Below are 26,979 nucleotides of genomic sequence, written 5' to 3'. Positions count from 1 at the left end.
TTCTGGCTTGCTGAACATTTTGCAGGCATCAGCTCTACATGTAAATTAAAACAGCAGTGTTGAATCATTGTTCAATGGCAAAAGAGCAAGCACCTCCCAAGCACCAGCCCAAGCAACAGCATCTGATGGGCACTGATGGCACCGTGTCACTGTCCCCAGGGGTAGGTCAGCCTCAACAACACAGGTTAGATTAAGGAGGTTTTGTCTCAGTTAAAAAGCTACATTTAATTTACAGATCTGAAAATCCCCTCTTCTGTTGCTTTGAAAAAATATCAACAAGATGTTTTAAAATGCAAAAGGCAGGGAAAAGTGTAAACTTAAAGCTTCAGTCGTAAGGGCTCTAAGTCTGACAAGGATGCAGCTGGTTTCCCAGGAGGTAGAGGCGGGGAGGGGACCCAAAGCATGGATCAGTTCTATCTACTGGCCCGCAGTTTTCTAATATATAAAAACATCTTCTCCAGTGAGCAACTCTTGGCTGCCACGCTGCTTTCTACCTCATCTCACACTTCCTGTAGTTGCCGTAGATGTCCTTCCCACAGTTCCCGTAGATGTCTCCAGCCGCGTTAACCTTCTCGAAGCAGGCATCTGGTGCTGGCCTGGCTCCTGCGTGGAAGAGACTCACATGGCCGATTCCTGTGGAGCCTGGCAGCCCATCTCACCTCACACCAACCGCTCAGTTGTTCTTTTTCTGGGATGGTTTGAGGATGGGAAAATTTACCATTTTTGCTCAAGCGAGCAAGGCAGGAGAAAAGGCTCCTCAGACTTCACCACTGATAACAGTGTCGCAACTGGGTAATTTAAGTTGCATCCTGCATCCTTCACAAATGGGTATGAAAGGTACTACTGCCTTACACAGGGTGAATAATAGTAGGATGCCGCAAAATATTGCCTGTCCAAAGGACAATGTATTTCATTGCAAGCAGTGTCCTTACCAGGACCCCACAGCTGCAAGCACTGCTCTTTGTATGTGAGACACATGCCGCTGTAGCAATAAGCCTTTCCTCCATCGCAGGAAGACCCATCAATTTGGTAAGAGTTGGGGGGGCAAAACGGTGACTCGCCAGTGCAGTATTCTGGGAGGTCACAGAGTCCTGACCCTTCCCTGCAGAGAGTTCCCGGAGACATCAGCTAAAAAGATAAAAAGGGGGGAAAAAATGAATTATTGCTTGGCTCCTTTGTGGTTCCATGTCTGCACAATGTCTCCCTGTAGATAAGAAAAAGACCTTGCATGTGTCTCTTCATCTACCTTGTCTCCGTTTTTTTGAGGTCAGCAGTGATCCAAATGACTCTGTAACTTCATTAACTGGGTGAGTATAGAATCAGTTTAATGACTAGATCCCTTCCCTAGGTAGCGATGAGATCATGCACAGAAAATACGGCTGCGAGATCTCAAGGGGACACCGATCCATCTCCCTCTGCCCTAGGATAGGATCTGATTTACCTAAACCATTTCTAACAGATGTTTGTGTAATCTGTTCTCAAACCCCTCCCTGTCCGGGACATCTGTTTCAGTGTTTGCCTGTCAATTCTGCTGAAGTCATTTTGCTAATGGGTAGCTTACGTCTCCCTTGCTTATGAGTTTATCCAGTTCATTCTCATCTTTGTCCACCATGGACATGAAGAATGGAAGGGCATACACAGTTACATCTAGGAGGTGTTTTGAAGTCTCTTGTGAAAGGAGTGAGTCTAGGTAGATTCCTGGAAAATTATTTCCCACGTGCTCAGGATCAGTCAGTAGGAGCACATAGTCAATGCACAAACACAAAAATGAGCTTAAGGGAAAGGTTTGCCTATGTTCATTTCTGAGTTAATTTGTTGTCAAAGCTTGAGATCTTTAGCACCACAGTTAGAAACATATTTTAACCAGCGTCTATAAGGAAAGCTGAGATTTAAAATGATAGTGGTCACACATTTACAGTCCTCTTTGCTAGCATTCCTTCAGCAAGTACCTGGGCTAAAGGAATTCAACTGCATCCCAGAAAAGAGGGTTCAGAGCAAAGTTAGAATCCAGCCTAATCAATCCCCAGAGAAAACGTTTGCTCTAAGAGCTCTGTCTAGATTTCTTCTAGAGCCAAAGGAGGGAAAGATTTATTCTGATTCACCCCATCCCTAAGTGTTTAAGAGAGGCAGCGTGACTTCATTCCAGCAGCATTCACAGCTCGTCTTAAGTTATCACAGGAGTCAATTAAATCAGCTAGAAGCAAGGACCCCACTGGTTTGATTGCACTCGTAGCTGTTGTACCTACAAATCAGACCATGTTTCTTGCAGGTGAGGAGCTGAACGCCCATGTGTGGCTGCGCTTGCTCCCCTTTCCCCTCCATTTTTCAGCCTCACACTTCTGCCACCGTTATTCCCTCCCCTCTCTTAGGAAAATCCAGAGATCCCACCTTGCACTGATGACAGCATCTGCCATGGGCACATTCGGCACCCAGCTTCAGGGAGCAGGTGCTGGCGTCGCAGCAGGGGTTATTGCATTCCTGGAAGACGGTGAGACGCAGAAGAGCTTACAACACAGACGTTCAAGACAAGAACATGCCAGAGCATCAAAGTGTGAGGCTGACGCGAATCTGTTCTCGTACAGGACAAATTACATACAAAGTCACAGCCTTCCTTCCACAGTATGTTCGTGATCCCCAGCACGTGCTGAAGCACCGTACTGCATAACTGTATCCTCTGTTGGACTGACTGGATACTATAGGTTGTGCTCATTACATCTGGTGAGTCTGGGCTGCTGGTTCCAGCTCCCTTTAGTCTTACCAGTGAAAATGGATTTGAGAAGTGAGGTGCAGTGCTAAGAGAAGCCACATCCTTACCAGGAATGGAGCCGTAGATAAAGTGAACTTATATATGAAACTGCAACACCTAAGATCGATTTTTCTTTTTTAAATGAAATTTTCTTCACCTCTGTTCAGCCATGGATTACAGCATCCCTGAGTTCTGGGATGCATTGTACTACAGGCTGTGAATTTAGTTAGACATGACACTTTACAACCTTGATTTACATTGCATATACAGTACGCACAGGGCAGGTATGCGTATCTCCTGCACAAACAAAAGCTGTTTACATATCACATAACTGTATTTGCAAAATACATAATAAAATCACTGTGTCCCACTAAACCCCAAACAGTTGAATCTGAACAATCATTACCTCCACCTCTCCACAGTCACACTCCTCCCCTTCTTCCAAGTAGCCATTTCCACATTTCTTCCCACCATACATTTTTTTGGTATCTGGCATATTGGAGAGACACATCCCTCCGCCAGACTGCAGATACTTCTCCAGCTCTTTTCTATTGCACTGGTTGAACACCTTGGGGAATGGATGCCTGCATATAGACAGTGTAGAAAAACATCAAGACAGATCTGGGCAATGGTTTAGAGCACCCAAAATGCGCGCATGCAAATCCTGACAAGTGGCAAAGGACTCGGGTCTCTCTCTGAAATCTATGAAACTGTGGTAATGATTTTCTGTGCCTGTTCAAAATCAGATCCATCTGGATTACAGTTGAAGAGAAGGTGTGATTGCACTGCAAGACTGTCTGGTAATATAATGGCCTTAAAAAATAAACTTTATTGAAACAAAACATGTTGAGTTTGATTTGGCTTTGATAGCGGACAAGTACGGCTGTCCTTACCTGCTCAGTACTGAAGCTGTGGTTTATTCCTAATTGGTCGAACAAACCCGAGAATCCAGCACTCAGACTGTAAAAAACTGCTTGTGAATCTAACTGCTAAAAATAATATTTCCTTTTTCCTATCTACTGCCTCATTGCAAAAGATAGGAATATTTTCTGTTAAATTGATTATTAATTTCTGTTACTGCAGTGCCAGGACCTATGCACTCTAGATATGACTGTGTATGTGTGCATTTGTGTTGCATGCTCTACTTGCATGCCACTACGTCTTCACTCCTCACCTAAGTGTTTTTCCTTATTTGGAAGAAATCATGCACATAAAAGATGATATCTATGGAAAAAGTTTCGTTAAAACCTGCTAAACCCCAAGAAGGAATGCTTGAGGAAATAGGGAATGTGGCTTTAAGTGAATAGGCTCATCTGACATTTTTACGTGACTGAAACATAGAAGCTGTTGTGGTTCCTCACCCAAAAGGAGCTCTGGAATCCCTGTGGGTTTCCAGAGTCACTCTTGCTTCCCTTTCTCTCACAGACAGCTATTTCTTCCCTTTTAAACACAGATTTTCTGTGGCTCGCTGAAACCAAGCAGTATTCTTAAGACAACATACATTCAACCTGTTTTCACATCTCCTGACATAGAAATACAGCCCTATTGCTGTGCCTTTTAATAAAAATCAGTTCTTTCCTGAAACAATCCTTTTTCCTGTTGTTACCATACTATAACGCCCATTACTTTTGCACAAGATGCTTTAGAAACCCTATCAACTATCTACCTATGCATCTCATGTGCTACACAGGCGTGAAACCCATGTAAACCTCTGCACACCGAGGTCACATATGTTCTGGTCACCCCTCGTTTCTCTGTACCTGCTGGCAACAGGCAGTCCAGAAGGATGTGTGCATTTATGCATTGAACTTGCTTTGGGGTGATAGATTGTTTGGTGGTACACAGTGGGAAGCACAAACTCAGAGATGAGGGGTTAGAGGGGTCCTGAGACAGTCTCTCAAGACAGCAGTTAGGAACATTTTCCTTTTTACCAGACAGTTTAGAGTTCCACTTCTAAATGCTGCCAGGTCCCTACATTACCTAAAGCCAGTCTCAAGCAGGAATACGCTCGATGGGAATTTAGCAAATTGCTACGGATACACGAGCCAGGGTTTGGCCAGCAGCGTTTTCTCTATAAACACACTGGCTCCAGCAGGCAGCAACAGACCCACCTTCAGTCTGCATTTCTAGCTGTTCCGCCGCCAAGGGTCTTGTAACGAAGCCCTTTGCATTTCCACAAGACCCTGTAGGACAAACTCACCCAGTTGCAGAAGCCATGATGCAGCCTCCATCTTCTGCAGGGGTGGTACAGCAGCCAGCTGAATCATGATTCATGCCAAAATTGTGTCCCATCTCATGGGCAATGGTAGCAGCCACACCAATGGCGTTATCAGAGTGATCCTGTGCGAGATCAAAGAGGCACGTCAGCATTTCACCTGTGCCTGTCCTGTGCACCTCTGAGTCAATGGGGTAAGCAGTACTTCTCATTACTACATGTAGAAAACATCTACTGAAGGTATTCCTGTCTATAATCAGGTAAGTTAGAGGCCTTCACAGGAAATACTTTCTTCCAAGGCTTTAGGAGGCATCTATCCCACGAATTCACTGCGGGAAAGATACCTCATATTAGGTATTAGAAATTACTTACCATGTTTACTCCTCCTGACTGGAATTCAGAGCACATGGCCATCACAGGAGCCAAGCCTACTGTGGTACCTTGGAAAGGCACACCCCTAAAATCAACCCAGAAAGACCGTGAAATGGCACTGAGGCACCGGAGAAGGCAAGGCAGAGAAGCGCGCCCTGCAGTCCACAGCTTTATACGTATACACAGCGTCAGGTGAATACATTTTCTTTAGTAGTATCTCCAAGTACAGCACATTATAGCAGAGCTACAAAGCCTTAAGACCTATTTTTCTTGCACTACTATGTTGTTTTAGGGGCCAACCAGCCAATCCTAGTTTTTTTATGAGTCTGGTGCCAAGAAGTACTCCTGCTGAGCTTTGTAACAAGCACAAAAAAGACTATTTCTGGATCCTTAACTGGGTACTGTTTGTGAAGACTTCATTCACCCTAAATCTGATATTTGCCAGCTTGGGATTCAGGGACTTGACAGAGTACTAGATAACACCTTTGAGATGCAGGCATGCTCAGCTCCTGCCTGGCGAGTCAGAATTCTGCCCGGTCTCTGCCAGCAGGTACAGAGAGCCCTGGAGATTGTGCTCAGAAGATGACCAGATGAAGATGAAATACAGTAATGTTAAAGGGGGAAAAAAACCAACCAACCAAACAAAACAGGGGAAAAGGCATTGTATCTCTACACTTCAGTCCTCTGACTCACCCCTGTTTACTGGCAGATGAATTACCGTGGAGGAGGTAAGGAGGTCTAAGAGCTGCTGCAGATTTTTCTTCCAATGACATCTGCATTTGCTGGCCATAGCTACTGGCCCTAACGAGATCAGCAGGATGAGTCACAGACCATCAGCTAGCCTCCAGCACCGTGTCCCCTGTGCCTCAGCGGGATGAGTTGGGAATGAACGCCTTCCGCAAAGAGCTTAGTTCCCCTTTATGGGTTTGGCTTATGGTTCGGATTTTCTTGAAGTTTTACACGTAGCTGTGACAGATCATGTGCAGTTGCTTGTGATAGGGACACACAATAAGGCTGATGCATTTTGGTGCGTGTGTAGCGAGAGGGCTGCATAGCCGCCACCTCCACTTTTCCCAGTGATGGGTGCCAGAGCTCAGTGCTGGCTGAGTGGCTTCTACGTCAACCTGCCACTCTGAATCTTAGAACAATATAATCTTGCACACTGCTCTCCCACCCACCCACCCCACCTCTCAGAGTCAGGTTATTTCAGAAGTAAACTTACGTGATTAGTTGGGCATTATCGTGTTTTCTGTGCACCCGCTCCTTGCTACTCCAGGCCAGAAAGGACTTCAGGGTGGAGTAAGGATTCTCAGTTACATCACATTTATTCCAATTGCTCCAGATCTCCAGCCCCACCAAGGCAATCCGGATATTCAGGGATCTGTAAAACTAAGATACAAGAATGAAAAGAGATGAAAAAATGAGCACCATTAATTTATTTTACTGTGTTTAAAATCCTGACTATAAACTCTGCTAAATGCTACTACAGATACACCTGTCCAGAGAAAATGGTCCCTCTGGAAGTGCACTGCAACTTGGTGCTACAGCTCTGCAGAGTAATGTGCACCACCCACAAACCTAAACTCAGCCGAACTAGAGACACTGAACTTTCATTTTGAAATCAATAACAGAGATAATCTAGAGAAACAATGACTGGAGACTGACACCATGTCTATCTTTAGATATATCAAAATTCCTGAAAGGAGGAAGGAAATAATCTGCTGCCCACGTCAAGTACAAACAGAACAAGTCTGGCAGTGGGGTCAGGGGAGTGGTGGAAGGAGTTTAAGGGGAGAAGGGGAGTATGAAGGGAGAACTGAAAAGTAGTGAGGTTTACTTCAGCAGCGTTGCGTACCACTGCGAGGACGACCTCTGAAGGCTCCTTCCAGCCCTGCCTGCCAAGATTTCCACAATTTGAAGTGAATAACTTAGTCCCTTGTCCAAAAACGTTATTTAGGTGACACAGTTAATACAGATATGTATTAAAACACAGAGATGCTCATGCTAGCTCCAAGGTAAGGAACGAAGATTCTCCCACCCCATCCCTGATGTCCAACAACAGAATTGTTTGGCAGATGCTCTCCACTCCCCGAGTCACTGGGCAGCACTGCTGAAACATCATTTTCTCCCCCAAGACGACATTCCTCCTCTGTTGCAATTAATTCCCGTAATTCATGATTCGACCTTTGCTTTCCTCATTTCACACACACCTGATCTCACCTTATCTACGTAATTAGCAGCCTCCACTAATTTAAGTCTTGTTGCTTCGATGCTGAAGTGATTCTTCTGAAACTGAACAAAATGAACATGTCAGGCAGCACAGAGGCAGCTAGGAAGAGCTGAAATGAGTTAAAACAAGTCACACTACTCTGGGAATAAGAAGGTAACTATGAAGTGAAAAAACTAGGAAGCCCGAAAGCCTTCCTTCACTGTACATCTGAGTATAAGCTGACCCATACCTGTATATTCAGAATTCTTCCCTGGCATCCCACTGTAGCGGTGTTACTCAAGTGGTATTAGTAACACAGTGGAGCAACCCAAACTTACCAGACTCCCCCAGAGCCAGAGGCTGACAAAGAACTAACAAATGTGCCAGGTAAAATAAATGGTAACATGACTTCATGCCTGAGGTCAAGGCTACTGTAGTGCTCATCCCATCTCACTCACCCAACAAATTTGCCTATTTGAAACCACCTGGCAATTAATGAGTTAATTTTCACAAACCATTTGATTCAAGGAATTGGAGTTGCAAAGCATTTCAATTTTTGTTTAACAGATGACAAAACCTGGGACATTTCTTCTAGCGAGGAAGACAGTAAGGGCAATTAACGACACTGTGAGGGCATCTACCCCAGCTTGTCTAATCAAACGGCGAACAACATATGGCAGTTCCTGGGTATAATGTGTTTTCTCATCGCTTCCCTGGTATCCTGCTGCCTAACAGAGACACCAAAATAGGTTCTGCCTCTTTAGTTTTGTTCAGAATGTTGTAAATTATGAATAGGACCAGCCTGACTCCTGTCTGTGCTGGAGATTAAATGATCAGCAAAACACTGCGCGGTTTCCACTGTCAGTAAGTACGTCTGGCATGCTGTCCAGGCTGGGGATGGGGGAGGGATTGCTGACTTCACTTCCAACCCTATTCCTATGATCTGGAGCCTTAAAAATGTGTATTTATGTATGTGCTACCAGCTCAGAGCAGAGGCTATCACAGTTATCTTCTCTAGAGATTAAGTGTACTGCAGAGTCAGATGGATGTTGTTCCTGGAGACCCACGAGTCACCCTAGGCTGAAGGCAGTCTCTCCCACCAAGAGATAGGGCCGACCACTGGTGCTTAGGAGGCCAGAGCTGACCTCCAACCCTAGTCCTTCATGCAGATCACAACCTGCATCTCTCCCCTGGCCAACGGTGGCTGACAGTGGTGGCAGGGGGGGTCACGGCTGCTAGGACAAAAATGACCAAGACACAGCTCTCCCTGGTGGGGGTAAGACCATTGGGATGGCAAGAGGAAACCTGCTGAGTTCCAGCTGCCCCCAGGAGACGCTGCAGGTGGGAACCTCACTCTGGGCCCAGGGCTCAGTTGGTATAAACATAAGCTCATTTCTTACCTCTGCATAATCTGCCACGAGCAGAAGCTCCACGTACTTTGTAGCCTGCAGAGCCTCCCGTTTCACCTGTAGCGGCAGCAACACAGATTTACTTTCCCAAGATCCCCCAAGAAAGTCCTTGCAAAATATATGTACAGCTCACCCAGTTCGTTTTCCACTGGCCATTCACCCCACCCCATCACACACAGGGACCTCCAGGTGTGACTGACTCAGCTACAGCAAGTGCCCACGCGCCTGTCCTCAGCCCACCCACTCGTTCACGTATCAGGTGCACAGACCTGTGCAGGAGCAGCTACAGCCCAGATTCCTCGTGCTGCACAGTGGTTCCCAACACTCATTTATTTCCCTGCTGGAGCCACTATTTGGCAACCAGCTTGCTACAAAACCTCTTAAATATTGTCCTTCATTTAACTTTCTGAGCTATGCTCCTGGAGAACAGCAGGCTCTTCAGGGTTGGAACAGGTGGGAAATTTGGAGCATCATGCATGGACCCCGTTTGAGCCCTGCTCACCCTCTGGCGGGGTGGTTTCATCCCAGCTGTGAAGTCCCTGAGCCAGTCTTCAGCTGCAGCCCCAGTGCCCTGGTAGGCACAGGCTCCTCTCTGCAACCTCAGATCATCCAACCTGTAAATCAAGTGCTGGTTTGGGCTGTCGGGAGCCGGCTCTAAGATATAGCTGGAATTGCTGCTCAGTACAATAAGTCCTCTGTTGAAATGGGAAATAATAAGAAGGAAAGTTAATTACTATCACAGCTACCAGAGACAAATCCTCCTGCTGCTGCTGAGTTCCCGCCTGACCCTGGCAAGGCACTTATCCTTACCAGGCCATTTAGTTCATTAATAAAAAGGATGGGAGTATTTTGAGTTCAGAGGGGGGAATCCCTGAGCTTGCATATATTAAAATCTATTCAGAGGGCCTCAGACATTCAATTAAGGGGCTATTGGAGCATGTGCTGCAACAGTGCTAACCTGAGAAGTCTGTTAAAGTACAGCTTTCTCTTTAGGGGCAGTGAAAGCTTTTCAACCTGTTAAAGACAAATTTATTCAACTGAACTGACCTAGAAAACACGAAGACTTTGTTTCTCAAGAGAAAAATACAAAACGGAGTGCTCTTTAAAACTTGCACATAGCCGTATGGTTCTGGTTTTCTCAATGCATGTGTTACAGCCAGGTTCTGGTTTTCTCAATGAACATGTTACAGCCAGGAGAGCTGGAAATCTGTGTTTGATGCCCACTGGAAGATGTGTGGCTCGATGGGCAGCACATCTCCCTGTGAAGGCTCAGAGTGAAAACACCCACACATGCTCAGCTCCCATGCAATAAGAAAATTAAATCGAGGACTTGCCAGCACATGCTGACAGCTCAGGGGTGCAGGAACCCTACTGCATGTGCATACCAAGACACCTCGGTCTCCTCTGAAGCTGGAAGGCAGAGCCTAGGGAAACGCAGGCTGGCAGAGCAAGGCACACCACCTTTAACTACTTTTGCTTTTGGATTATTTCCTGCAAGCCACAGGTGGCTGCACCGTCTTGTTTATCTCACTAGGCTCTTTGGCCGGTGCTATATTCACTTAAGATGTCTCAGGTTTGCTTTGGCATGGGCTGTTTCCTGGCTGGAGCTGGTCCCATCAGCACAGCTTCCAATCAGTGCTCTGGAGCAGATGACCACTAACATCAATAAAGGCCATGTGGTGTTTTGGACCACAAACTCTGAGCTGGTGTAAATGAATGCAGCAACTTGGGTCACCGCGATCCATTTCATTTACTCCTGCTGAGGATACAGACCGTCTTTTCCTGCCAAAGGCTCCATTACTACCAAAGCGAAGGTTTGAAATGCAGAACACACACAAGCGCCGCACCACCCAGAAAGCAGAAAGTGGGGCTGACAACCCAGGAGGAAGTTCAGACTTGAAGACTTTGCCCCAAAATGCACACAGAAACTTGCTAGTTGCAAGTGACTGGGAGAAGGAGCTGGGTCCTGCATTAGAGTATTGGGCTGGGCTGTGGCCAGTGTCCCTGTCTCTGTAACAGATGCAGCCCTGCGTCACTGACACGAGAGCCTTTTGCTCCAGTGGACTCCTGAATTAAATTCCCTTATTGCACAAGTCCACATTGCCAGCACAAAGGGGGAAGGGGGCTAGGGGCTGGCTAGAAGGCCACGGTTACTAATGACACCCAAATGTCTGCATTTCCCCTGCCACGCTCCCTTTTACACCCAGGTCTCTCAGCCGGCTGGCATTTAAGATCAGGTCTGTCTGAGCAGAAAAAATACAGCAACCAGGCTGCTGGGGAGCAGGGCTGGCGTGGCAGCACACTGCGGAGCTGAGCAGAGCATCCTGCAGCCCCGGCACCACCAGGCACTTACCGCAGCCCTCGGCACGTGCTGAGCATGACACTGGAGCGCTCCCAGCCCCTCACCACCCCGTGGTAAAAGCAGTGGTCCTGGAAGGCAGAAGGGAGCAGGGTTGGCAATGCCATTTCAGGATGGCCACGCGCTATATTTAGGCATTACTGAGTCCCTTGTGAGTACTGCCGATACTCCAGTAATTGTTCTCTTTCCACTGCATTTGGTAGTTGATGACTGTAACTGAATCTCTTAAGTCTGCATTGAAATTTAGCCTTTGAGCTGCCACGCGTGGTCCCTGCAAGCGCATCAAATGGCTCCTTGTTGCCAGTAAAGACTGAGAGCTTGGAACCCCCAAGGAAGCAACTTGGATGGCTGCAGCATTAGGGCCGATGCAAAGCTTTCTGCCTGTAACAGAAGCTGCCCACCGATGGCAGCTGGCCCTGGGTCGGGCCCCAAAGGACGTGCCTTCAGCCCCAGAGAGGGTGACACCATGGGCAGTGGGCAAGTCCCTCTTCTGGGGGCTCCTGGCAAGACAAAGGCAGCCTCTGGCAGGGACAAGGAGGCTTTGGGGCAGAAACGCCAACGTATTCATCACATCGCTTCCCCTCACCCTGGGGCAGCATTAGTAAAGATGATCTCATGGGATTTTTATCTTTTATTTTTGCATTGCAACCAATGCACATCTTTGTGCTGGTGCAGCGGAGAGTCAGCCAAGGACTGCGTGAGATCGGTAATTTATGGGATTTTTACTGAACAGGAGCCAGCTTACACGGGCTGGTTCTCCCGAAAGCTGGGAACGTCCCCAGCATGGAGCACCCAGTGGCAAACAAAAAGTAAGAGGATGAGCAGCAGGAGGAATAAACAATTCCCCAGCACCCAGAGAGAGGGAATCAATGCTGGCAGCTGACCTTGGCTCTCATAATGGAGCTCAGGTGAAACAGTGAGATGTTTTTACCATTTTGGGGGGATGGAGACACCTCCTCACTGGAACATCCCAGGTCAGAAAGCTGGACTGACCTCAAAGAAAGGCTCTGGAGAAAGAAACTCACCCGCTTCTCTGGACCCCCTGCCTGGTCTCCCCTGCATGCTGCAGGAGGGAAAGCGGTCTGCACTCACCGTGTGGGTCAGAGAGATGCTCTGGGTTTGTCCAGTCTGGCTGTAATGAGTCTCAGTGTAGCTTGGCGCAAACAGGTTTCTGTAGACATGGCAGAAAGGGTGGGAAAAAAAAAGAAAAAAAAATACTTTCTTTAAACCTGGGTTTCTGCTTCTTAGGTGTGCTAGAAAATCATCTAGATTTTCAGTTCTTTCTGAAGTCACTATAAACATCCCTGTTGCTGTGAACCACCACTGTGGACCTGGGGCAGTCGCTATTTGCTGCCTGTAGTGCAAACCCAACTGCAACACACTGAGAGGGCAGGTGGGAGGCAGGTACGTGGGACACCGGCTGTGCCGTGCCGCTGCACCGTGTTGCGGCAGGACGGGCACTGCAGGCTGTGGGTGCTCCCTGCGCAGAGCACGCTGTAATGGCAGTGGGTCAGAAGGTGGAAGGATAGCTGACCTTCCCACAGCCATCTATCTGCTGCCCTGGCAGGAGGCGAGCGCTTCTCATGGAGCACATGCACTTCTGAAAGGGTGCAGCCAGCCATCTTCCTAAGTGCTCTTCCAAGCACTTTTAATTTAATTTCAAGCACTGTAAAATTGAAACAATAAAGGAGAGCCTGTCCCTGACTTCAACTAGGCGCCAAGATCCAGTTCCAACAGCTGCAAGTGAACAACTCAATTTTTATGTGAGGACTTTAAAAAAACAAAACAAAACAGAAACCCAACATCGTCATTGTCCCTTTAATGGGTACAAGTTTGTGTGCAGTTTCCTTTACCACTGCCAAGTTATGCCCCAGATATACTGGGATGAGATTCAAAGCAGCAAGCCCAGCGTAGCAAGCACACCACAGGCCAGTTCAGGACACATCTGGGCACTGGTGTGAGTTCTCAGCTCAGACCCAGACTCTCTCCAATGCCCAAATCTGAGTACAATTATAAACCAATCTGCATCTGCACTGCAACTTCTGCCCAGAAGCCAATTCACATCTTTGTCCTAGGAAAATGCTGATTCCTCAGTTTGCATTTGTTCATGTCATATGCTTAAGTGTCATGTCTCACTTAAATAGACAATATTGTCCCTGTCTTCAGCCCAAGATCAGACCAAAAGTCTATAAAAGGAGCTCCTATGCACTAAATAGTAAGCATTTTGAATTTGTTCCAGAGGAAACAGCCTTCCCCTTCTTTTTAAACATCTGTATTCACTAAACAGTGATGTAAAAAAGTACAGCAAGTCAAAATGTGGGCCAAACCAAGAAGGTCATATCCTGTGTCCAACTCAGCAGCCATAAAATGTAGGTTTAAAACAGTTCTTTTAAGTAGCAGTTTCACTTCTGAAAATTTGCAGAAGGCTCACAGAACATGCCCCATCTAGGAAACACCCTTCTGCAGCAACCCTGCGGTGCAGTCAGGCCACCGAAGTGCCACGAGGATGCCATGTGCATCCTGGGCAGAGCGATGCCTGCGACACTACAGCTGCAGTTCAGTCCTCTCGCATCCCTGTTCAATGCATTTCACGCACCAGATTTTTGAACTATGACCTTCAAGAAAGCAAGAAAGAAAAGGTTTTCTTCTTTTCTTTGCTTCAGTTCTTTGGGCTGGATGAAGAAAGCTGTATTGAAAGCAAAACCAGATATTTTTCCATCTGTCTTGGTTTTTGCTATGTGGCAGGCAGGTCTAATCTACCTTGAAAGCTTCTCTGTTTAAACAAGAGATTGGGTGCTTGTGACATCTAATTAAATTAGGCCAGAAGAACAGGAAACACAACCTTTTATCAGAGTATTTGCAAGGTGTTCCCCCATCCAGCATCTAAAGGCTCAGACACTCATCAAAGTACCGATGGCTTTGTGTCAGACAAAACTGTGCGCCACTGTTTTATTTCATAGCATTTGATGTCGGCAATACAACACCCTTTATCTCTACTTTCAAAGTTCACTGTAGTTCAGGAAAGCTCATTTTGTTTCTTTCTGATGTGTTAATTCTCATCTCTAGATCCTGTCAGCGATCAGAAGGCGAGATTGCTGTGTTCAGCTATCTCCAATCTGTAAACTTAAGATAAGCACAGAAGCACCATCCCACAGAAAATAATTCTGTTCATCTCCCTGACTGCAGTAGCTTGCTCAGCATGAGGCTGCGAGAAACAAATGTTTAATCAACAGATTGCATTAACTCACAGGAAATTGCCTTGAGCAATGTGCTCTGGCAGGTATCTGCTCTGTGTAAGACTCATCTCGAGAGCAGACAGCAAACCAGTGTACATCTGCCCAGCGCTACTAAAGCCAGAATCAGACACCGGCCTGTGGATTTCCAGTAGCTGAGGCTTGCACAGCCTGTTTGTTTCACTCCCAAACAAGCACGCTTATGTTTTCTTCTTGCTCCTTTATTCTTGGAAAGCATTCACTATGAATAGCTGTTTTATCTCTCTTCCAGCATTCACCATGAAACTCCTCAGTGCTTTGACTCCTGCCCACCCCAGTGCCGAGCCAGGCCACGCTGAGCACCACAGCCCAGCACACCAGGTTTCAGGGCACAGGATGATGCCACACAACACACAGTGCATGCACATCTCTTCCTGCCTGCAGACTCAGGCTCTAGCCCCTTCTACAGTGGATTAAGGAGCTGAGAGGTCTGCTTGACTTTTTAGGGATGCTTAAGCAGCTGCATGCATCACCCGGCTGAGCAGTGCCATATAACAATTTCCAAGCCTCTCTCCACCAGCTGACTCCTATCCTACATCGCAAGCTCCCTATGAAAAATCCAGCTTCTTATTCTGATCTCAGAAGAGTTCTGTTTTGAAGACCCTTCCCTGCCTTAACAAGGGGAGCCCTGGGGCTCTTGCAGCACTGCTGAGGGCAGTCACAGTGCATTGCACAGTGCGCGGTGGGGAGGGCAGTGAGGAAAGAGGAAAAAACAACAGGACATCTTGCAACACCCCTGGGGTGCTATCTCACTTTGGGCCTGTGAACATTTGTTCCCAGCCCAACTCACTTCCTCAGCTAGCATCGAGCTTTCCACCAAACTGTAACTAAATAGGAAAGAAAGCTTCTTTCCATCTCAGGATGCACCAAAGTTACCAGCCAGCCCTGTCCCTCTTCTCCACATGTACCTGTTATTGGATAAACAGGAGAGATTAATGAGACACACATACCCCAAAACCTTATCTGCCATCATTTCAGGACAGCATCACTGCCAGGCCAAGGAGCTGATTCCAGGGGAGTCAGTCCTGCAAAACACTGATGGACATGCTTCATCGTTTCCAGAAGAGCACAGAGCTTACCTCCTTGCTGGAGAAGGAAAGCCTGGGAAAAACAGCCTAATTTGATCCTTTCTTCTCTGTTACATTCTATGTCTCGGTGACTAACTCTCCAGCAGCTCAAGATGAAGCTGCAAAAGCTTGGATGCAAAATAACATCATTTAAAGGCTTCTGAGATCCAGTCAGGCAGCTGGCAGATTGCTAGCACACATCATCTTCCTAAAAGGCAGCATGGAGTCCCTCATTAGAGTAGTTATCAGCATGAAGAATTGATGAAGTCAGAGGAAAAGCTGGTTTTGGATGGAAGCACTCCCCTTTGCTAAACCTCGATCACAGCTGCAGCCACGTGGGGCTGTCTGAGGCCAGGGCGTGCTCCGCAAGAGACTCAGGATGTTCTAGAGAAGCCCTCACACCTTTCCAACAGCGACCAGCTTTCGGCAACATCAGTTGCTCCCCAAGATCTGGCTCGGCATCCAGCTGAGGGTGGAATAGCCTGCTCTTGGCAGGGTTTGTTCCCCAGCAAGCCTTGGGAGCCAGGTTAAATAGAAGCGAGGAAGCCTAACAAAGAGTGGCTCGGTGCCATAATGTACAGATGGCTTGAGGCTGTTTCTGCTGATGACCGACGCGGAGTGATCTTGGTCCCGCTCCAGCCTGTCAATGATATCGTTGTCTGAAACAAACCCCGCTCCACACGCCGCCGTGCCGCTCGCGGGGCATCCCTCTGCTCGCCGCACAGAGACGCCGTGCCAGGGAGGTCACCTACTGCGCATGCCAGCCAATGGCATTCGGCAGGAGAGGCAGGATGAGGGTGTGGGGCCAAACACAGCTTTCTCAGCCGGCAGCTGCCCCTGCGGCACTTGGAGATGGTGCAAAGCACAGCCTCCAGCTCACCCGGCTGCTGCAGAGGGGCAGAGAAGCAGCGGGGGGCTGGGGGGCTCCCCCCATGCACACCCAAACACAGAAGGAAAACTGGGGCCTTTCTCACACGACCATGTTCACTCAAGGGAGTGCACATTTCCCAGCCACTCTGGGGAACCTCGCGCCTCTTTTCCTGATAAACAGGAGCAGCTTTCTCTTGCCTGTGAAACACCATTTGTTAGCACAAGCCCAAGGGGGGCTCAGAGCCTCCCACCCCAAGGGACCACCGTGATCATGCTCAGTGCCACCAGCTGGAGGGAGGTCACCCACAGGCACCAAGAGGGCCCCGGCAGCACACTGGTGCTCTTGCTAATTGGAGCAAGAGGGAATTTTTTTTATAATTTGGTCCCATTAGCAACTTTGTTTGGGTTCATTTTACAGAGGGGCTAAGTCCACATGGACAGCTGCCAATTTAAAAACACCCATGAGTAGCTAGGAGACAGACACATTTTTTATTTCCTCCCAAAAAACTAACGCCAGACGGTCCATGAAGCTCTCGTGAGAAACATGAACTCCTAATTTTTCAGTCAAGGGACCAACAAAAGTGAAGCCTGCAATCTTTTACATCTCTTTCCCTGTCCCTTTCCTCAAATCATAATAAATCTGTCCAGCCAGGCTGCCAGCATCTGGGGGTGGAGGGAATTGATTCTCCCAAGAAAGTTTAGACATAAGATTTCCATCTACAGTCTGTGGCCCCACTCAATTGCCTCTCAACAGGATCCAAGTAGGGTAAGAAGGGGAATTTGGCCCCTTACCTCCCAGTCACTTAAATGTTCCCTAAAGTCAGAATTTATTATCAAAGCCTGATGCGACCCCATCTTGACCACCACCAGCACATGACCCATGACAACACAAGCGGCCATGCCTGCTTTCTGTATCCACCACTAGTGGGAAATTGGAGATTTCACCTCTCTGGAATCCTCCAGCCAAAACCTGGCACTTCATAAAATTAAGGAAATCCAAACATATTTTTTTTTTTTCTTGGTGAGTTTCATCCAGACAAAGCCTGGAGCTCTTCAGCTCCCTTCCTCAAGAGCCTTTGCTGATGTATCTGAGAACATGTTTGTTGTGTGAAAAGCAGCAGTCTGGAAGGGAAAAGCAGCTTCCCAGCTATTGAGGTGGAACTAAGCTAGCTATTTGTAAGGCCTGGGAAAACACCACAGCCGAAAGGCTCTCCATCCCCTTCTGCCATCCACATCATCTGCAACATTCACTGCGTAAATCACGTTAGAGGACCCAAGTCAAATTTGTCACATAGCCCCTTGGCTTACCAATGGGACCCATAAAACTTGCCTGGAGAGGAAAAAGGAAATAAAATAAATGGAAAACTGGTTGATAAGAGTCAGTGTGCAAAAGATGTCAAGGGCTCCATTTCCTTGTCTCTTCCTCTTTGCCCTGCACAGAGATGTCCCTGAGTATCCCAAGGGAATCAGGAGGCTGAAAAGCAACTATGGCTTTCCAGGTCCCAACCTTGTTTTTCTGATAACTCCAAGAGACAGCAGAGCAGGATAAACTCAGTTTCCCTCCTTTACTTAACCCTTACCCCACTCCCCATGCAGGAAGCCCATTAGACACCGATGATATGAAGCCCATCGGTGGAATAATCTCATATATCCTTCCTGCTCAGAGGCAGGCAGCAACCTCCCCTCTTCCTCGCTCATTTGATAGAAAAGGCCCTGGAAAAGAGCAAAAGCAGGAAACAATGAAATACAAGTGACATCCAGCTCTCTTATCGCACTGCTGAGAGCAGCGAGCCGGGCGGGAGTGCTTGTCACCTTCCCAGGTGGGGTCAGAAGAGACTGGAAAACATACCGCGCCCCATCAGATCTGCCTGCCTATAAATAGCTGTCTGGATTGCTCCCGAGGTCAGACCAGGTGAGCTTTGGATTTCCTTCGCAGTGTCCTCGGTTGTTGCACATCTTCCCTGGGGCTCTGCCATCAAGTGCCCTGCGCCATCACAGCGGCTGTGGGCAGGCAGCAGCCAAAACACACAGCAAAAACGTGCAGCTGTGCCCCACGCTGCCCATGGGATTCACCCACAGGCAGGGACATCCCCTGGAGAAGCCTCCACTACCCCTTGCAGCTGAGGGGTCCTCTCCCCATGACGGATACAAAGAGGAAAAGAAGAGGGAGGAAAGTCTTGATACTCCTCCTGCACTCAGGTGAGAAGACAAATTCCACACAGGTTTTTGCTGTGCAAACATGAGCTGTCCTCTTCACCAGAAAGAACAGGCTCACACCAGGCAGCACTGCCACACACAGTCAGAGCATCTCAGCATCCCCTCCCCGCTTGGCTGAAAGCTGCTTTTTATTAACAAATGCAAATGCCTTTTAAAAAAAGTCACTTTTCATCCAAGGTTTGCAACTCAGATTCTTCCGTTCCTAAGCCCCAGCCAAATTTAAAGCTGCTTTATAGGCATCTCTCCATATATTTGTTGTTTGTGCAGCTTTGAGCTTTCCAATCCTGCAGCTGCAGGACATGGGTTTGAGTCATTTAAAACAAGCCCCAGTTGTTTGGGGGATATACTTTTGTCATTATTCAGAAACGTTAACCAGTGTTGTGACCTCTGCTTGGAATTACAGTGGGGTTCTGCCTTCTTATCAAACTCCTGAGCAGTAAATAATGCAATATTACGTTGACTGCTAATGCAATAATTGTATTCGTAGATATATGAAGTCCAAACTCAGATGCGTGGCAACCTTATTACAAAATACAGAGTTACACACAGCTCTGAGGAAAGATACGCAATCATTTCTGTGTTTCACCTCTGGGGATGAACACAATGTCCTGCTCATATAGAATATGAAATCACAGGCTTGGCATGAACATTTCCTCCACGTACTGAAAACGGCACATTTCTTCCAGAGCTAGTGCATCCCTACCAAAGCTGTACACATTATGCCTCTTTCACCACCCCCACCTCTTTCAAAGCAAGCTCATACTCTCATCAGTTTTTCCTCTCCATAAGGAGAGCGGTGAACATGTTAACAAGGCTGCCTAATCCACCGAGAACATCACAACCATTTCACTAGCTTGGTATACCTACTTTCTAGTTTTGGGAACCACCGAGTAAACCATATCCCAACCAGACCTGGATTGTACCAATCATTCCATGCTTTCTTTGAGCGGTGCGAGTCTGGGATGTGGATATGAGAATAAAACAGGAGCTAGGCAGATGCCTTCACACGCCTGTGCTGAGCCTGGGGACATGGGGAGCAAAGCACCAACCTCAGCAGCAAAGCTGGTTTCCAGAGTCTCCTCTAAGCTGGATCTGTTAAATGACCCAGAACTCCAGGGCTTATTTTAATTCAAAAAGCCCCAAGTACCTTCCCTAAAGTTGCAGTTCTGTTCTACCCACTTGCATGTGAACATGAAACCAGAAGCATCCAGGTGTCAAACAGCTTTGAAGGGACACTTCCCACTTAAGGATTTCACCTCTCCCTTGTCTGGGTGCCCAACAAACCCTTCAGAGGAGTCACTGATGCTGCAACTACTCAGCACCCAAACCTCAGGCTCCCCGATAAGATAAGCGGTAGCAGTGGTGAGCTCCTGGGTGCTGTGGAGCAACACCAGGCTGGGAGCCTGAGGAGCCAGGCTGGACACTGCCTCGCTGCATGCTTTGACAAGTTGAAGCAATTTGCCTCCACTTCGAAGTGCTCTATGGATGCTGGTAATTACAACATCCACAGGGCTCCCAGGGACTTTGTGTTTTTGTTTGCTTCATCGTTTCTCTTTTGAGTGTCTCTAATTCTGCACCTTCACAAGTGTGTGAGAAGTGGTGGCTCTCCAGAACCACTCATCTAATTAAGTTCAGAGTTGCATTTTGGGATTATACATCACCGTTTCCGAACAAGGACTTGAGGCCTGGCAAAACTCCCATGGGAAGCACTGCTATCTATGAATCACTTGCATTTTCCACAGAAAATAAAACTAAAAAACTTCAAGCCCCTTGCTGTATTTCATCAGTCCCAGTGAGGCAATTCATCCTGCAGTGGAAGTGTGTGCCCACACACTTCAGCCTGTGTATATACATCTCAACAAATGAAAATGCATTTCAGGAAATAAACACAATAGAAACCTTCTATTATTACAATTCTGTTTACTAACACCAGCAATGAGTTTGTCTGCACTGGAAGTAGCACGGCACCGCTCCCGCGAGGCACCTGGAGGTTACATCACCATGCTCAGAGCACAAGTGGATTAATTCAGCAAGAATCCTTGCTCTTGCCAGCTTCTATTGTGCCAGAAATAAATTCACCTTTGCATAGCGACTGCAGAATATGCAAGACCTGACAGTCCTTCCACCAGGAAGGAGACCCCCCCCAGCAGCATTAGCAGCAATGCTGCTTCCAGGTTCAGCTCAGACTGGCACCGCTGACCGCTCTCACCAGCAACAGCTGTTTTTCCTGCATTAGACAGGACTGAGTTAGCAGTGCTTATTGTGCCTGGCCTCTTCTACCACTTCTCTATTTTCCCAGATGCCAAACCACACAGAATTTATAGCTGTTCTATACAGGTGCATGCCTGCCTGAGAAACGTGTCCAGCTTTTGCAGCACTGGAACTCCAGCAGCGTATGTGGCCCATAATAGAAAACACCTCGTAGGCTGCACTCGCCTTTCGTCAGCCATCAGATTTCTCTCTTTACAGCAGACAATGCCAAGAAAAGTCTGGTTTTCCTCCAAAACACCCTGAATATCATTTAGGTTTATGTACTGACATCAGAACTAATAAGATCTTCTGACATTTCACTCTTTAGGAAGGAAAGCTGAGCCCCCAAGCTCCGTGGTTGGGATATCCATACAATAAATTTAAAAATATAACCAGGGGTTTTATTCCAAGGTTATTATCCCTACTGATTCTAGTAGACAAATATTTGGTTGTGTTTCCATAGATAAATCTTCAGACCCATTTAAAAATAAAACAGCAACAGTGCAATTGGACTGCTTAGCTTCTTGCAGCCAGATTTCCAGCTGTTGTTCCACCACTGGAAACTAATGTTTCACAGGCAGAAAGCCTCTGCAGCAGCCTCCGGACCAGAATCCTTCTACCTACCTCAATCTCCTGCAGCTTCAGCTGAATTCAATATACATCATACGCTATGATACCACACAGCATTGCTGTATCATGCCTGAGAGGAGGTTGCATTTCAGTTAATGCAAAAGCATTTTTTCAGTCTGCTTTAGCATGAAGGGCACTAATGGAATTGAAACTGTCAGATCATTTCTCCTAGGAAACGGAGCAGGACCTCTTCGGATCACAGCAAATGAAGTCCTCATTAGAGTCAGTATGACTCTTAGAGCATCAAGCCATTCAGTAAATAGTGCACTTCATATCAGCAACATTTTCTAGTTAATGTAATAAGAATTACGATGCAAAAATAAGTTTACACACTGAGGGCCAGGTCACCATCTGCTTTTTGCTGACAAAGCTCTGTTGCAGTCAGCACTGCTTGGCTGATTAACATCAGTGGGGACTCAGACCTGGAATAACCTTGAAATCCAGAAAAGGACTTCCTCATCCTGTCTTTATCAAAACCCTGAAGTCAGTGGAGGCTTTCCTGTTGACTTCACTCTAATCCTTATTCATTTTTTCAGTGAGACCCAATGCAAGACACAAGCACGCTTACCCATTTTTCTCCAGTTCCAAGATGAGCTCCTGGCCTTCTGCCTTTACCTTAACTTCAGCTCTGTATGGATACTGCATGCAAAAGAGAGAGCGCCTGTTACTTGTACATCAGAATTATGGACACACTCAGCAACAAAAATTGTTCCCCTGGAAATTGCAGATGACCTTAAAACCACTCCTCACCTTCTTCCTATCTTCAGACCTGAATTTCTGGGGGAAGGGATGGGTCCCAGCTCCAGGCAGGCTGCTGCATCCCCACAGCACAGCCACGCAGAGCTGGGAAGCAGCCAGGGACGCTGGTTGGATCCCATACCTGAGCTCATGACCCTGGTGTATCGGGAGGAATAGTGGGCTCAGATGAGGCAACAAGTCCTAGTGCTGGGGGGCTTGGTGGTGCAGCTGAGTAGGAGGGGTGTGCTGCACCCTCTTCTCCTGTACACTGTGTTCAGGACCACATGACACAACATCCCGACTTGCCCCAGAGGTTTACAAGTCAAATATATGAGTTAACCAAAGCTTCCTTTGTCATCACAGCAGAAAGACATTTTTAGGAGCCTGTTTCAGGACAAGAGGAATCATGCCTCTTCAAGAGATGTTCACTTAGCTCCGTTACTTGCACGAAATGCCAATAAAAGGCATGCAGCAGGGTCCCTTAGACGTCTTTAGGCTCTAGCCTTTGTTCAGACAGTATTTCACAGCTGCTTTTGTATTAGTCCCAGGCTGCCAAGGGACTGGAAACCATGACAGCAGCTTTCTAGCATGTTCAAGCACACAGGCACAGCCCTGGTTTGCAACGTGCCTACAGCTCCGAATGAGGACCCAGGACAGCCAGCTCCCCAAGACCCACTGGTGTTAACAGAAAGGACCCTCATTTCTTAGTGCAACAGCAAACACATACACTAAAACAGACACTGAAAAAATAATAATAAATCAAGAGGCCGAAAGTATAGAATATGCTTTCTAGAGGACCAAATAGAAGGGCCTCTGAAGGTCTCCAGTTTCAGTCCCCTCAAAGCAGAACCACTAGCTAAGCCATGGATTTCTGAGTCTGAGCACTTTCTCATAAAGCAAATGAATGAATGAACTCCCCAGAAGAGAAATAACCCATTTGATAAAAGCAGACTTCTCTATTCAGCTGAAAGAAAAAAAAAATCATAAGAACTTGTGAGATTATTAACCCACTGTAATTCCTAATTCAGCGTTGGAGGGGATTTTGCAGAACAGATAATTGAAAGCAAAATAAAGCAAGGCTGACTGCATGGGATGTTCTGATGAAAGACCTCAGCCCATAGATACGCTCACTCGCCACTTCATCAATTCCAAGCTCAGTTACAAACTTCTCCTTTCATCAGCTCCCTGCTCATATTCTGGGTTTTGTTCATCTTCCCTTCAGTTTCCAGGACATTGTGCACCAGGCCCATGCAGATGATGCAAAACAAGTTGATACATTGACTATATACAACAGCTGATTCCAAGGGGCTGAGTTCAGCTTACCGAGCCACAGGTGCTCAGTACGTCTCAGTATAGGTCTGCTGTTTTGCTAACTGATACGTAAGCAACAGAGGTTGTCTTGTCCCTAACTGGGGGGCTCTGACAGTCTCCATCATCATAAACTCTTCACAAAGTTTGTGCAAACATCATTATTACTAGTAATGTACTCCCTTCTCGTTCAATAATCCCACTGCTTCAGAGCCCGCCAGTTGCTGTGTAGCTGAGATATCCCCAGCTGTACACAAGCTTTGTTAACACAGGTTTTAGAGCCAACAGGAACTTGCCTGAAACAAACTAAGTACGACCCCTGAGACCCAGCAAATTTGTGCAAGGGAAAATGCTGTCCAGATGTATTTGGGTCACTATCAATAACAGAGAGAATGAAAACTTCCAACCAGCACTGCAAGAACATTTTAAAAAGAGAATTAAGATCAGGAGAGAGTCATAGTAGTGCTTTTTTTTTTTAACATGGCACAATTAAAGGCTATATCAAGTCTCATCATAAGGAGAAGACATAAACCCCAAAATAACACCACTTATGGGGAGACGCCATGATTTTTCTCTAGTATAGTATAACGCTGCAGCTTCCTTTTTCTGGTTCACAACGTAAATAACACCATCTGGATTTTCCTCTTTCATTTGATTAGGCAACTGATAACTTCTTGATTGTGGCAATGCAGAGGCTGGGAAGTTGAGCTGCGGTTTGTGGTTGAGGCTGAAGCCCAGCACCTCGGCGGGCCTCAGCATGGCTGCAGGGTGCCACACCGCTCCAGCCCCCACTTTACGGGAAGCAGGGGCGCGATCTGTCTCCACGCGTGTGGCATCTAAGCCACAGTGAGACCTGAGGTGCTGGGTGGCTTTCCTCAGTCAAGCACCCTCACAGCTGTGACTCACCTTCTCCTAAAGCGGATGCCTCTACCTGGCTGCTCCCCAAGCACCACTGAGCGCATCGTCTGCCCCCCCCCCCCCCCCCCTTTTGTTGGCACAGGGCGCAGGTGGTCCCGATGTAGGTTTTAAGGCATGGCAGAGGGCCAGCGCTTCCCAGCCGCTGGAACGATGGGGGCCAGGCACTGGAGCACCCCCCAGGCCAGATCAGCCCCCCGGGCTCGCCCCCGTGCTGCAGGTGGGCTCTCTGGCTCTTGGCACAGGGCTCAGCGCAAGCAGCAATCGCAGCCCCCCGGGAGGGTCGCGCAAACAGCACACACAGCGCTGGGCGCCACCTACCTTCTCGCTGCTGGGGGTCCCCAGGGCTGCCCAGCGCGGCACCACCACCTCGGGCTGCGGCTCCGCGCCGGCCCCGGCACCTGCGGGGACACAAGAGGGGCTGCTCAGGAACCCGACCCCATCCGCACCCCGAGGGGTTAAACACCCCAAAGCCAGGGCGGGAGGGGAGAGCTCCGCGCGGCTTGTAGAAGAAGCAGGAGGGTGGTCGTCCCCCCAAACCACCACCCCCCCCGGGGAGCTCATGCCGCCGGACCCCCGCACTCACGGGGCGGCGGCGGCAGCAGCAGCAGCAGCTGCGAGAGGGCGATGCCGCAGAGCAGCCCCCGGCCCCGCATGGCTCCGGGCAGGAGACGGCGCGCCGCCGCCGCCGCCCCGCGTATAAAACCTCCGGCGCGGCTTTCCCCTCCCACCACCGGCCCGCAATCCGCCCCTGCAGCCCCCTGCCCGGGGGGGGGGATAGGGGGGTGTCTCCTCTTCTTCCTTCTCTTCTTCCTCCACGCCCCCCACACCCCCCCCCCCCCCACACACACACCCCACAGCACCGCGGGGATGCGCCCCGGATGCGACAGCGGCTGTGCCCGGCGGGGCGGGGTGCGGGGCTGCGCTGTGCCCGGGGCAGGGGGCAGCCCGGGCACACCCCGGGGCTCCCGCTGCAGTGTCTTTCGCCTTCCCAGCTCTTTTCCCAGCACAGAAATCCATTGTGCTTCCCTCCAAAGCTGGCAAAGAGGGGAAACGTGGTGGCAGGAAGCTGCTACATCATTGCCAAGCGGCTCCTGTAGGAGCTGTGCCATCGCTTTAGTTGCTTATTTATGTATGTTATATCTATGTGTAATCCTAACCAGTCGAACCATTCACAGCCGAACCTGTGGTTCCAGAGGCATCCTAAATCCCTCTGCACCTGGGAAATGCATTGTCCCTGGACAGCTGAAGGGCTATAGGACAGATCTTTATGTGCCCATGTAAAAGGGTAGAGGCAAAAAGATGTTCGCTGCCTCTCTCCCCTTAAGGCAGATGGAGGGGCTGGGCCTGGGCAAGGGCTTGGCAACGTCCACAGCTCATATTCCCTGTACTGCCCTTCAGGGATATATCCGCTTACTCCCATGCTGCTCCCAAAGGAGCATCCCTGTCTTTTCCTGCATCCTTCAGGGCTGAGCCACGGGTTGACATCCACACGTCATCTCTTTGCTGGTCCTCTGTCCTTCAGGGAGATGAGCACCCAGAGGACTGCCAGCCACAGTGCCTCGCTGCTGGGGCAGCTCTGGTGGGGGGCAGGGTGGCACCAGAATAGGAGAGTCCAAGTCAGTGGGGCCATGCTGACTTGGTTACCGGCCGTGAACCCCTGAGCTCCATGGTGCTGTAGATGCTCCTCGCACACACTGAGCCCGTGAAAAGCAGCTGCCTTCTCATATGCCCCTGCTGTGACTCCTGCCCAGCTCAACTGCAGCTACATGAGCAAGGCTGTGAGGGTGGACTGATGTGGTTTTATGGGGTCAGCTCAGAGCGGCAGGCAAAGGCATTACCTCCTTGTCACACTCTTCAGACAGCCATCAATCTGCATTATCCATGCAACCCTTCCCATCCATCTCTATAAAGCACCTGTGTAGGTGAACCACCAGGAAACCAACTGAAGAAATGAGGAGAATTTGCACCTGGCTATGTTTCAGAGTGTATTGGTAAATCAGGCTGATAGGAAAGAAATACTCCATTTAGAATAAAGGTTCGCTAGATAATAATAACAATGACTTTGTCTCTTGTCCAGATGTTTATTTATGCTACTGAAACCACTGAGCTCTCTTTTACTGAAGGGCTTTGCTGACTCCTGCCACAGTTGCCCAAAGGAAATGTGACTGTTTCTGTTTGCAGATACCGTTTTGGCTTATGACTTTCATCCGCATCCCCCTTCTCCCCCAGCACTTCATATGCTGAACCTTTGTGATTTGTGAGGGCCACTTTGTCCCTGATATCACCCTGGCAGAGGAAAGCTAGGGCATCCTGGGGACACCTGGGGGGAACCATCAGGGTGAGCAGGCTATAAATGACAAATCAGCTGGCCTGCGACAGGTCACAAATTTTCAATGCAC

The 26,979-nt window shown here is 48.2% G+C and overlaps 1 protein-coding gene across 1 annotated transcript in view; it reads right to left on the bottom strand.

Annotated features, from left to right (window-relative positions):
* Positions 1 to 25,304, bottom strand: part of ADAM19 (ADAM metallopeptidase domain 19) — a 34,523-nt gene extending 9,219 nt beyond the window's left edge. The window contains exons 1-15 of the mRNA XM_055813023.1: positions 25,164 to 25,304; positions 24,899 to 24,978; positions 22,185 to 22,255; positions 12,403 to 12,481; positions 11,305 to 11,381; positions 9,454 to 9,646; positions 8,943 to 9,008; positions 7,554 to 7,625; positions 6,556 to 6,722; positions 5,334 to 5,418; positions 4,947 to 5,086; positions 3,153 to 3,330; positions 2,389 to 2,478; positions 933 to 1,128; positions 495 to 603 (exon numbers count right to left, since the gene is read on the bottom strand). Coding sequence (XP_055668998.1) covers positions 495 to 603; positions 933 to 1,128; positions 2,389 to 2,478; positions 3,153 to 3,330; positions 4,947 to 5,086; positions 5,334 to 5,418; positions 6,556 to 6,722; positions 7,554 to 7,625; positions 8,943 to 9,008; positions 9,454 to 9,646; positions 11,305 to 11,381; positions 12,403 to 12,481; positions 22,185 to 22,255; positions 24,899 to 24,978; positions 25,164 to 25,233 — 1,673 coding nt within the window. The 5' untranslated portion in view covers positions 25,234 to 25,304. The remainder of the gene's footprint in view (positions 1 to 494; positions 604 to 932; positions 1,129 to 2,388; positions 2,479 to 3,152; positions 3,331 to 4,946; positions 5,087 to 5,333; positions 5,419 to 6,555; positions 6,723 to 7,553; positions 7,626 to 8,942; positions 9,009 to 9,453; positions 9,647 to 11,304; positions 11,382 to 12,402; positions 12,482 to 22,184; positions 22,256 to 24,898; positions 24,979 to 25,163) is intronic.
* Between the last annotated feature and the right edge of the window lie 1,675 nt (positions 25,305 to 26,979).

The sequence above is a fragment of the Falco peregrinus genome, chromosome 8 (assembly GCF_023634155.1).
Source record: "Falco peregrinus isolate bFalPer1 chromosome 8, bFalPer1.pri, whole genome shotgun sequence".
Lineage (NCBI taxonomy): Eukaryota > Metazoa > Chordata > Aves > Falconiformes > Falconidae > Falco > Falco peregrinus.
This window is presented reverse-complemented; position numbering and strand designations above follow the sequence as displayed.